Source organism: Hyla sarda, chromosome 1 (assembly GCF_029499605.1).
Source record: "Hyla sarda isolate aHylSar1 chromosome 1, aHylSar1.hap1, whole genome shotgun sequence".
Classification (NCBI taxonomy): Eukaryota; Metazoa; Chordata; class Amphibia; order Anura; family Hylidae; genus Hyla; species Hyla sarda.
Window position 1 is genome coordinate 91,724,897 of NC_079189.1, and position 13,022 is coordinate 91,737,918.

Here is a 13,022-nt window from a genome sequence, read left to right on the forward strand (position 1 = left end):
CAGTAATCTATAAACAAACACATATACCCAGCACAGATACGCTACATTCCACAGAACTCCAGAGAAAACCGCTCAGTGCCCAGCATTCTCCAAATAATACAATTGCTTTATTAGTGCCCTCGTTCACTCAATTATGCAGTAAATAACACGTCTCGCTCTTTTATGTACAGTTAGTACTGTTTGTATGCCTCGCCTTAATGGATCCTAAATTAAGCAATTTTATTATATTAAGACTGCTAGAAAGGAACAGTTTGGTCTGTTTAGCCAGCAGCTTGTCCTGGCACCCCACATATACATGGCAGGATGGAAATCATCCACTAAGATTGGGCGAGTGAACACTGTTATTCTGATATTTTTACATTCCACTGACAAGATGCCAGACATTTAAAGGGGAACTTTGGTAAAGAAGTTCTTATCCCTTATCCACAGGATAGGGGGTAAGTATCTGATCATTGTGGGTCCGACCGGTGGTACCCGTCCTGATCTCCTGCCCAGCACCACGGCTCTCCTTATCCACAGAGCGACTACTGCCCAGAGCGACTACTGCCCAGAGCGACTACTGCCCAGAGCGACTACTGCCCAGAGCGACTACTGCCCAGAGCGACTACTGCCCAGAGCGACTACTGCCCAGAGCGACTACTGCCCAGAGCGACTACTGCCCAGAGCGACTACTACACAGAGCGACTACTACACAGAGCGACTACTACACAGAGCGACTACTACACAGAGCGACTACTGCCCAGAGCGACTACTGCCCAGAGCGACTACTGCCCAGAGCGACTACTGCACAGAGCGACTACTGCACAGAGCGACTACTACACAGAGCGACGGTCGAAACGCCTCCTCCATGCATCTCTAAGAGAGGGCGGGAGATACACAAGCGCTATATTTCCAGCTATCCCATAGAGATGCATTTAGGGGGTGTGCTTACCACTGCTCAGTGCACGTAGGTTTAGTTGCTGCGTGCATGACGAGAGCCTAGGTGCCAGGCAGGAGATCGTGGGGGATCCCAGTGATATGACCCCTTATATTTATATAGGGGAAAAGAACTTCTGTACCAGAGTTCTCCTTTAAGAGCAAAGCCGACCAAACTGATTTTGATGGGATCAGCTGACTATCTTGTGTGCGGTGGATGGGCAGACTTTTTCTCCCTACAGCTTAATTTAAATGATCTCAAGGGAGATAGACCGCACCTGAGAATGCCTTAATCTCCCTTTCTTGACTGAAAACACATTCACGCTCAGCAGGACTGAGAGTACATTTGTATGGAGGGAAATAGCGGAATAGCTGTCAGATAAATTAATATTTGGTCAACAGCTACTTAATGTGTATGGAGACCCTAAAACTGGGTTAACAAACTTTTTGTCCTGTCATAGACCTCTTAGTATCTTGTTAGCAGAACAGTTATATTAAAGAGTTATTCAGGATTAGAAAAACCAAGCCGATATCTTCCAAAAAACAGTGCCACATCTGTCCCCAGGTTTTGTGTAGTATTGCAACACAGTTCCATTGACATGAATGGAGCCAAGTTGTAATACCATACGTAACCTGAGGTCAGACGTGGCACTGTTTTTGGAAGAAATCAGCTGTTTTTTAAATCCTGGATAAGCCCTTTTACTGTAGCAATATTTTTGTAGCATAAAACAACTTCTATAAAAAAATTAATGTTTCCATAGTGTAAAGTAAATGCATTTTACTCCTCATAAAAGGGGGTTTCCCTGTCACTGTTCATATATTACAATTATGAGACACACCTATTCGACTACATACCTGCATAAACTGAAAGGAGGCTTCAAAATCTTCTACTGGATACATTTTGACACGGAAGAATTTCATCCCCATGATCAGGCTGATGATGCTCTGCACCACATGTGGGCTTTGCTCCTTCTGTCGTAATTCTTTTAATTCCGTGACAAACTTCTTTCTCACAGCCTGAAATCTAAATGATGAAAAGAAAGCAGGAGGGGCGCCATTTAATCCTAATACACAGCCATGCTGCCGGATATTCTCTTCTATCCCCTGCAGGGTGAAAAGCAGGGAGTCCAAGGCCATTTATTAACCCCTAAACACGGCATAAAACACAGCCAAACAAACGCTCATGACATGATGCACAAAAACAAAGAAATTCTTACTTGGCCTGTGCAAGGACACCTATGACTTCGGCATATAAATCTGCAATAATGTGCACATTCCCAGTGTTGGTTCCTGAATACCTAGATGGAAATAAGCAGAAAAGATTAAGAACTATGTTACCCCATATGATCAGCCAGGACAAATGATTGGAGAAAGGATAAACACAAGAAACAGAATTTCTATCAGACAGCGTCTTACCTTTTACTAAACTTACAGCAATCTCCCCTTAAAAAGTGGCAAATGCAGAGGGTGAAAGTGTTCATGGCCCTTCCCAAGTATAGTCTATATTAGGGCTGCAGGATAGAACGCAATAGCAATTTTGGCAAATTGCCATGTTAATATGGCCACCGGGAAAATTTGTAATTACCTGCCAAAGCGGCCTGGCACCATGGAACGCACACTTGGCCTTTGAAGGCAGCTGAAATTCAAAGACCAAGTCAGTGTTTCCAGACCAGGGTGCCTCCAGCTGTTGCAAAACTACAACTTCCAGCATGCACGGACAGGGGTGGACATGAAACAAGGGGGTAGAGGACGGGACACAGGGGAGATGGGACATGGAGGAGGTGGGTAGTGACATTGGGAGGGGGGGCAGTGACATTGGGAGGGGGGGCAGTGACATTGGGAGGGGGGGGCAGTGACATTGGGAGGGGGGGGCAGTGACATTGGGAGGGGGGGGGCAGTGACATTGGGAGGGGGGGCAGTGACATTGGGAGGGGGGGCAGTGACATTGGGAGGGGGGGCAGTGACATTGGGAGGGGGGGGCAGTGACATTGGGAGGGGGGGCAGTGACATTGGGAGGGGGGGCAGTGACATTGGGAGGGGGGAGTGACATTGGGAGGGGGGAGTGACATTGGGGGGGGGGGGGGGAGTGACATTGGGAAATAGACACGAAATGGGGGTTGGACACGAAATGGAGGGATAGGAGTGAAATTTGGGAATTACATAATTTGTTCATTATATCGCAATCGTATATGGAAATCACTATTTACCTCTATAACTGCAATCGCACATTTTCACCAAGTCCTGCAGCCCTAGTTCATATAAAGGAGCACGTACAAATAACAGAACCCCATATGGACATCACCAAGTCCTGCAGCCCTAGTCCATATAAAGGAGCACGTACAAATAACAGAACCCCATATGGACATCACCAAGTCCTGCAGCCCTAGTCCATATAATGGAGCACGTACAAATAACAGAACCCCATATGGACATCAAGACCTGCAGCCCTAGTACATATAATGGAGCACGTACAAATAACAGAACCCCATATGGACATCACCAAGTCCTGCAGCCCTAGTCCATATAAAGGAGCACGTACAAATAACAGAACCCCATATGGACATCAAGACCTGCAGCCCTAGTACATATAATGGAGCACGTACAAATAACAGAACCCCATATGGACATCACCAAGTCCTGCAGCCCTAGTCCATATAAAGGAGCACGTACAAATAACAGAACCCCATATGGACATCACCAAGTCCTGCAGCCCTAGTCCATATAAAGGAGCACGTACAAATAACAGAACCCCATATGGACATCACCAAGACCTGCAGCCCTAGTTCATATAAAGGAGCACGTACAAATAACAGAACCCCATATGGACATCACCAAGTCCTGCAGCCCTAGTCCATATAATGGAGCACGTACAAATAACAGAACCCCATATGGACATCACCAAGTCCTGCAGCCCTAGTCCATATAAAGGAGCACGTCCAAATAACAGAACCCCATATGGACATCACCAAGTCCTGCAGCCCTAGTCCATATAAAGGAGCACGTCCAAATAACAGAACCCCATATGGACATCACCAAGTCCTGCAGCCCTAGTCCATATAATGGAGCACGTACAAATAACAGAACCCCATATGGACATGACCAAGACCTGCAGCCCTAGTCCATATAAAGGAGCACGTACAAATAACAGAACCCCATATGGACATCACCAAGACCTGCAGCCCTAGTCCATATAAAGGAGCACGTACAAATAACAGAACCCCATATGGACATCACCAAGACCTGCAGCCCTAGTCCATATAAAGGAGCACGTACAAATAACAGAACCCCATATGGACATCACCAAGTCCTGCAGCCCTAGTCCATATAAAGGAGCACGTACAAATAACAGTACCCCATATGGACATCACCAAGTCCTGCCACCCTAGTCCATATAAAGGAGCACGTACAAATAACAGAACCCCATATGGACATCACCAAGTCCTGCCGCCCTAGTCCATATAAAGGAGCACGTACAAATAACAGAACCCCATATGGACATCACCAAGACCTGCAGCCCTAGTCCATATAAAGGAGCACGTACAAATAACAGAACCCCATATGGACATCACCAAGTCCTGCAGCCCTAGTCCATATAATGGAGCACGTACAAATAACAGAACCCCATATGGACATCACCAAGTCCTGCAGCCCTAGTCCATATAATGGAGCACGTACAAATAACAGAACCCCATATGGACATCACCAAGTACTGCAGCCCTAGTCCATATAATGGAGCACGTACAAATAACAGAACCCCATATGGACATCACCAAGTCCTGCCACCCTAGTCCATATAAAGGAGCACGTACAAATAACAGAACCCCATATGGACATCACCAAGTCCTGCAGCCCTAGTCCATATAAAGGTGCACGTCCAAATAACAGAACCCCATATGGACATCACCAAGTCCTGCAGCCCTAGTCCATATAATGGAGCACGTACAAATAACAGAACCCCATATGGACATCACCAAGTACTGCAGCCCTAGTCCATATAAAGGAGCACGTCCAAATAACAGAACCCCATATGGACAGACTCGATTGTACAATGCAACAACAGCTGTGAAGTGAAACCTGATCAGATTTTCTGTGAAAAGAATTTGTCTGATATGAAAGTGGTAACTTGCCTTCTGGAGAGAAAAGAGGATAACCCTGATAGGAGAGCTAACATGGGCCACTGTATAAAACCACACAAGACCAGACACAGAATAATCCCAAATGGACCTCAGATTACTATAAACTGACTATATCACTGAAAAAAAAAAATGATCCGCCAACTAAACTGTAAATAAAAGCCAGACACTAAGCTCCATGGACCTAGAGAGGAGCAGACAATGAGCAATGACTATACTGTGGTGTCCTAGCGCCAATGGCTGTCCTGTGGCTTCGGACTGCTTTGGGCAGCCTTGCAGCACAACTGCTGGGCCCACTGAAAGACTGATCATTGCATTAATTATGTTTTGCACTTTATTAAGAAAGTAATATATTTTTTTATAATTATCTTGTTGTTATTCTGATTAGAAATGAGCGAAGTTACAGTGATTCAATTCATCATGAATGTCTCGGCTCGGCAGTTGATGACTTTATCCTGCATAACTTAGTTCAGCTTTCAGGTGCTCCGGTGGCTGGAAAAGGTGGATACAGTCCTAGGAGAGAGTCTCCAGCCCACCGGAGCACCTGAAAGCTGAACTAATTTATGCAGGATAAAGTCAGCAACTGCCGAGCCGAGAAGTTCGTGATGAATCGAATCACTGTAAATTCCCTCATCTCTAATTCTGATGTTAAATGTGTTACTGCGCCTTTGCGCCTTTAAGCAGCGGAGAAGTGTACCCCCATAGTAACATGGTTGATAAGGTTAAAAAAAGACCAGAGTCCATCAAGTTCAACCTATAACCCTAATGAGTCCCTACTGAGTTGATCCAGAGGAAGGCAAAAAACCCTCATACTAGAGGTAAAAATTCCTTCCCGACTCCAAATATGGCATCAGAATAAATCTCTGGATCAATGTTCTGTCCCTATAAATATAGTATACATAACCAGTGATGTTATTATTCTCCACAAATGCACCCAGACCCCTTTTGAACTTTTTTACAGAGTTCACCATGGTTCATTTACTCCCCGTGTCTGGCCCAGGAGAAGCTTTCTCCAACCTCGGACAGTGTATAGGATACTGATGCCCTGGCGTCACAAAGTGATAAGGTATTCCCTAACACCCCTGTGGCTACCACAATACTACCATTTAAAAAATACAAAAAGAAGATTGCACCTGTGACCACAAGGGACTCTGGGTATATTTTGTTAAAGTGGGAAACACCTGTGACCCATTACATAGCTGAGGGCATTGTCCACTCTCTTCCTAGTTAACATTTAGGTTACGTTATGGTCACGCCCCCTCAATGCAAGTCTATGGGAGGGGGTGTGACAGCCGTCATTTTTATACTGTCTAGTTTAAGTCCGAACAGTCAAAGAATTAAAAAGCTTTAGTGAATCTGCCCCATTGTGCTCAATATCACCCGAGATTATAGCTGCTGCCAGTGCATGTGGGGGTAATTGAACTATATGAGGCTACTGATGAGGTTATGTCTTCCATTCCCTGCCTGGTAGCAGCAACTACATTTCACCTTTCTAGTGTTCCAATGACACACATTGACTATGCAGGTGTCAGAACTGCTATGCATGTGAATAAACTACATAAATTACTTTACAGTCCCGCACTTCAACAATGAATATAGATGTCATCAGTAGCTGAATGTATAACTACACAAAGTGATAAGAATGTTTTCTTAAATGAAATCCGGTTACACAAGTAAATAAGATAAGGAAAGAAAAAGAACATTTTCCTTACTCTATACATAACCCCTGTAAGCTAAGGTAAGAAAATAAACGCAGGTGGATTGATCTGAGGATATCCGTAGTACAGGAAATTCTAGTATAGATAACATTAGTGCGTTACTAGTTCAGCTGCTATAGGACACAGTACACATATTTATCCAGAGTTAAGAGTCAACTCCCCATATATGTATTTTAAGGATATCTATGTTTCTTCAGTAATATATAGCACTAGTTTTGCTGAGGACGTCTTACAGACTAAAGTTGTATAGCTTTTTCACCTAGCCAAAAATTGGTTGCTATTGCCAGGGAAACTATTGCAGGAGAATAATGAAACATAAAAGAAGAAAAGACGGAGCACTTACCATAACTAACTCTTGCAAAATATTTATTGTAGATGGTGCATTACATAATAAACATCTTATTGTGGGGTTGTGAAGGGGAGATGGGGTTTCACTTGATGACAGCAACAGTTTCAAGCCAGGTGGTATTTCTTCAGGCCCGTGGTGACGTTGTTGGTAAGTATACACTTGGTGCAGGGTGTTACCATGGATTTAAAGTGTGCTTGCCCACGGAATGACGTCGCCATGGGCCTGAAGAAACGTACACTGGTTTGAAACGGATGCTAAGATCCGGTAAAACGCTCATGCATTATCTGCCCTGCACAACCCCACAATAAGATGTTTGTTATGTATGGTTCCATCAGAAGAGTTTGTTATGGTGAGTGCTCCGACTTTTCTTCTTTTATGTTGCATTGTTCATGAACATTCCCCCCCCCCCCTTCCTTACGTGTAGCACCACCTGAAATCTCTAAATTATACTGCCGCTGTTGAACCCCCAGATGGAGGCTGTAGCTGTACCTTTGTGAGGGCTGTGCCAGGTGCAGGTTGTTATACTTTGTATGTATTGGCACCACATGCTTGTGAAGCGGTGGTCTGAATATCTGTGTAAGCTCGGCTAAGAAAGGTAGTGGTGCCATCCTGATAACTTCAGTGGATTTGTTGTGAAGTGCTACTGCCCAAAAACCCATGATACACCACACAAATTAACATACCATTGCTAAAGGAATAGCACTCTACAGACTGTTGTGTTACAGAAATGCTGCAGATTTTAAGTGCAGAAAACCCACAGCATTTACAGTAGTGTCTAAGTGGATGAGATTTCCCCCCCCCCATGCTGCAAAAATGTTCAGGACATGAACCTGCAGTGTGGATTTTAAATCAGCAACATGTCAATTCTTCTGCAGATCTCCTTTATTGACTTCAAAGGGAAAGTCAACATTCACAATAAATCGGCAATTTAGAGGATTTTGCTGTGAAAATGCTGTTTATTCAGAGAAAAATGCGACATACAATTAGTCTTGGATTTAAGAAAATGCTGCAAATTTTTCACTGTGGAAAATACACAGAACTTCCACTGCATGTGGTTGTACCCTATGTTATGGTATGTTCGCAGGATACAGATCCTCTGTGGATCAGTTGTGAAAATGTGAGGTCCAAGACAAAAACTGGAGAGATTTTGTCCATAACAACCAATCAAGGCTTGTTAACCCCTTAAGGACCAAGCCTATTTTCACCTTAAAGGGGTTATCCAGGAAAAAACTTTTTTTTATATATCAACTGGCTCCAGAAAGTTAAACAGATTTGTAAATTACTTCTATTAAAAAATCTTAATCCTTTCAGTACTTATGAGCTTCTGAAGTTTAGGTTGTTCTTTTCTGTCTAAGTAATCTCTGATTACACGTGTCTCGGGAACCGCCCAGTTTAGAAGAGGTTTGCTATGGGAATTTGCTTCTAAACTGGGCGTTTCCCGAGACACGTGTCATCAGAGAGCACTTAGAAAAGAACAACCTTAACTTCAGAAGCTCATAAGTACTGAAAGGATTAAGATTTTTTAATAGAAGTAATTTACAAATCTGTTAACTTTCTGGAACCAGTTGATATATAAAAAAAAAAAGTTTTTTCCTGGAATACCCCTTTAAGGACCAGGCCAATTTTATTTTTGCATTTTCATTTTTTCCTCCTCGCCTTCTAAAATCCATAACTTCATATTTCCATCTACAGACCCATATAAGGGCTTGTTTTTTGCGTGACCAATTGTACTTTGAAATGAAACCTCTGATTTTACCATATAATGTACGGCGAACTCAAAAAAATATTTTTTAGGGAGGAAATTTAAATGAAAACCAAAATTTTGCACAGTTTGGAGGGTTTCGTTTTCACACTGTACAATTTACAGTAAAAATGACATGTTTTCTTTATTCTGTGGGTCAATATGATTAAAATGATACCCATAGCTAGATACTTTTTTTTTTTTTTTAAGTGGTACAAAAATATAAATCTAAAACATTTTGTACAAAATCAGTAATCTAAAATCGCCCTATTTTGACCACCTATAACTTTTTCATTTTTCCGTATATAGGGCAGTATTGAGGGCAAATTTTTTCGCGCCGTCATCTGAACTTTTTATTGATACCACATTTGCATATATAAAACTTATATAATTTTTTATAATTTTTTAAAAAATAAAATGTGACAAAAAAGCAGCATTTTTGGACATTTAATTGTTTATGTCGTTCACCGTACAGATCATTAACATTATATTTTGATAGTTCAGACATTTACGCGCGTGGCAATACCAAATATGTTTATAAAAAAATTATGCTTTTTGGGGGTAAAATGGGAAAAACAGACAATTTTTATTTTTATTGGGGGAGGGGATTTTTCACTTTTTTTAATTTTTTTTTTACTTTTTTCAACTTTTTTTTTTTTTTATACACTTTTTATGTCCCCATAGGGGACAACCTATAGCAATTTGATTGCTAATACTGTGCAGTGCTATGTATAGGACATAGCACTGATCAGTATTATCGGTGATCTTCTGCTCTGGTCTGCTCGATCTCAGACCAGAGGAGGAGATGCCGGGAGACTGCCGGAGCCAGGTGAGGGGACCTCCAGCCGCCATTACAGATGATCGGATCACCGCGGCAGCGCTGCGGGAGATCCGACCATCTATTTTATTATGCGCGTTGCCGCAGATGCCGTGATCTGTACAGATCACGGCATCTGAGGGGTTAATGGCGGACATCCGTGCAATTGCGGATGTTGGCCCTTATCGGCAGGTCCCCAGCTGCTCATAGAGTTCCGATGCTCGCGGTCATACACAGGACGTAAATGTATGTCCTGGTGCGGGAAGTACCGCCAAACCAGGACGTACATTTACGTCCGTTGTAGTTAAGGGGTTAACTTATGAAAGCTGAGCTGTGATTGGTTGCTGTTACAAATTAATCTAATTTTTGTTTTGGACAGATTGATAAATAAGGGCTAATATATTAAAACTAAATTGCTGAAAATCCACAGGGGATCAGAAGGGTGTAGACAATCTTAAATGGGCACATCATTAAAAAAAAATTTGCTATTGCACTCTCTATGGTAAATAAAAAATCTTTCTAATGTACTTTGTTAAAAAAAAAAAAAATCTATGTTTTATTTGTGTTTAAAAAAGCTGCCACTAGGTGTCTCCCTACTTGTCCAGAGCACATTTCCACCTATCTTTTGCACAGACTTTGGACTCCTGCTGGCCTGGCAAAAGTCCAAAATCAGGAAATGCAGTCTGTGCTGAGAGGTGTGTGTGCAGCCTTATCCAACCATAGCTCATCTTACACTGAACTGCTCTGGGCTGTGTGTAGGATGGAAGTTCTCTCTTGTATGGTTTCAGATGATGTCACGCCTGCTGGGGAACGCCCCTTCCCAGTCTGTGAGACTGTGCAGAAAATACAGAGCAATACCAAGGTAGAAAACAAAAAAATAATAAAAATAAAGGCAGGGTATATTCAGACACATTATGGTATATTCAGACACATTAGTTTTATGGCAGACAAATTCCATAAGAAGTCCACAAAAGTCTGCAGCAGAGAATTCTGCAGCTAAGTATCACAGAAGGAGAGTCTTGCCAACAACATGCTTGTTAGTAGATTTTCCCTTAATTCTGACCTCCAAGGGAAGTCATTGGGAAGATGTGACAGATGTTAGTTCCCATTGCATCCACTATGCTGCTACTTTACTCTGTTTTGGATTTTCTGTCCACAAATCTGCAGGAAAGTCCACTGGAATTCCAGTATGTGCCGTACTCTAATTGTTCCAGGACATGGTCACTATTGGCCTTAGCAATGTTTACAAGTTAATCTTTACAAATTTATTAACTAACATGGAGCTGCCTGGGTAGAAGTCTATGTACACACTACAATACCTATATACGTGTAACTATCCTTAATGTGTGTGCATTTATTTATGTCTAGTATCCCTTACACTGAGCAGGGGTCACCTTGAGTCTACATGGCCTATACATTATCCAGCCTCAGACTCTCAACCCCTTCAAAAATCTTTCTTTTCTTACAGTAAAGGGGACAAATCATGACCTCTGATGCCGTCCATTACATCAGTGACCTCTGACTTGTTACAAACAGCGTGTGAGCTCTTAGCCCTGTATAAATTATGTATGCTCACTGCTAGCATTGCCATCACTCAAGTGGAAGACAATAAAGACTAATGTTCCGTTTCCTATAAAAGACTCAATATATAGGTTACTGCCTCCAAGTTTCTTGTGAGTTAGACTGGTAACATCTAAAATAAGACATACTCAGACTTACCCTTCTTTGTGTTTAAAGTGCTTAAAAGCCAAGTTGAGAACTTCCTGTATTAGGGGATCTGGAACTGGGTGAACAGGGATCTGCAGTGTAAGATAAAACAGCTATAAGCAAAAAACAAACATAACTCTGTTCTCTGACAATGCATATTATGGCAGACTAGGGATAGCCTTGGAATATACATATTTTAATCACAAACTTCCTATTTATGGTGACTATGCAGCATACTGGGGGGAGATTTATCAAAATCTGTGCAGAGGAAAGTTGCCGAGTTGCCCATAGCAACAAGATTGCTTCTTTCATTTCTGAAAAGGCCTCTGAGAAATTAAAGAAGCGATCTGATTGGTTGCTATGGGCAACTAGGCAACTTTTCCTCTGGACAGGTTTTGATAAATCTCCGTCACTGTCTCTATATATGGATGCGGCACGGAGCAGAACACTAAACAACATGAGGCAAATGGTTCAGCAAAAAGAAACCTTGTTCATCAGGCGCTGGTCCAAATCCCAGATTAATCTGCTATGTTCTGGTTAGCTATTAATATAAGTAGCTGTTGCCTTTTTACATTTGGGCCAATTCCCATTGCTAACCTTAGGTATGTGTTCTTTCTCCAGCGTTACTGCTTATCCTCCAGCACTACTTCGGTGCTCTGATTACCACGTGACCCCGATCCTGGCAACGCGTCCTTAACGACAGCAGGTTACGTAAGATCTTCACCCCTATTGGCCGGATGGAGTCACGTGGCCTCCGATCACAGTGAGGCGCAGCGATGCGCTCCGCATTGCGATCACTGTAACTAGCTTGACAGCAAAACACTGCTAAGGGACTGTTTACATTTATCTTCAGTGAATTATCTCAGTGAACCTCGCTTCCAAACAGCACTGTCGGTTCACAGTGTAAACAGGCATGCTGTGACCTTTAGTTGTTACGGCTTAATCCTGATGGCTCTGCACATTATATGGTTTTATTGTATGCAAGATACTTATAATATTGTATACTTTTATGAGTTATATGTGGCATTGTAACTCCACCCACTCATACTTTGGTGACCATTTTTTTCCTATAAATATACTGCTTGTGTACTACTCTGTATGCCAATCTGAGGACTGTACCTCTGAAACGCGTCATTGGTCTTATACTAATAAACATAGTGCCTACTGGCACTTGAATGATACTCTGCACTGGACATCGCTTTATTTCTGCTGGGATTTGGAACAATACCTGATGTGCAAGGTTTCTTTTTGCCGAACCATTTGCCTCTCCAGACGGGACTGGGTTATCCTTCTCCTGTGACCTTTCGGGTTTGGCAGTCCCTCCAAAGGAATATTTGGGTATTGATAAGTGCTAATTATTCGATACTAGGTGAGCGGCCATTTTATAGGCCGATGATTGATAACCCCCCCACCTCCACTTGGTGTCCTAGGTAATACAGGAGGTGCGGCCCCCTTTTTTTGCCATTTTATTTTTTAGGTATAACACAGTACGGACAGGACAAGGATTTACCTGTTTGAGGACCTCTACCAAAACTAAACAAAAAATAAAGTCTACAGCCAGGTCTCTTCTTTCAAGTAAGTAGTCTCTTTCTCGCTGCTGTTCGTCTCTGTAAAACAAAGTTCATGTCCTATTGTAAACCAA

At 42.5% G+C, this 13,022-nt stretch overlaps 1 protein-coding gene across 13 annotated transcripts in view; it reads right to left on the minus strand.

Moving 5' to 3' along the window:
* The window catches only part of FRYL (FRY like transcription coactivator), a 358,656-nt gene that overhangs the window by 130,698 nt on the left and 214,936 nt on the right, over positions 1-13,022 (minus strand). For all 13 annotated transcript variants that reach the window (XM_056557831.1, XM_056557771.1, XM_056557761.1 and 10 more), the window contains 4 exons: positions 12,891-12,987; positions 11,393-11,472; positions 2,133-2,213; positions 1,771-1,939 (listed from right to left, as the gene is read on the minus strand). In XM_056557831.1, coding sequence (XP_056413806.1) covers positions 1,771-1,939; positions 2,133-2,213; positions 11,393-11,472; positions 12,891-12,987 — 427 coding nt within the window. The remainder of the gene's footprint in view (positions 1-1,770; positions 1,940-2,132; positions 2,214-11,392; positions 11,473-12,890; positions 12,988-13,022) is intronic.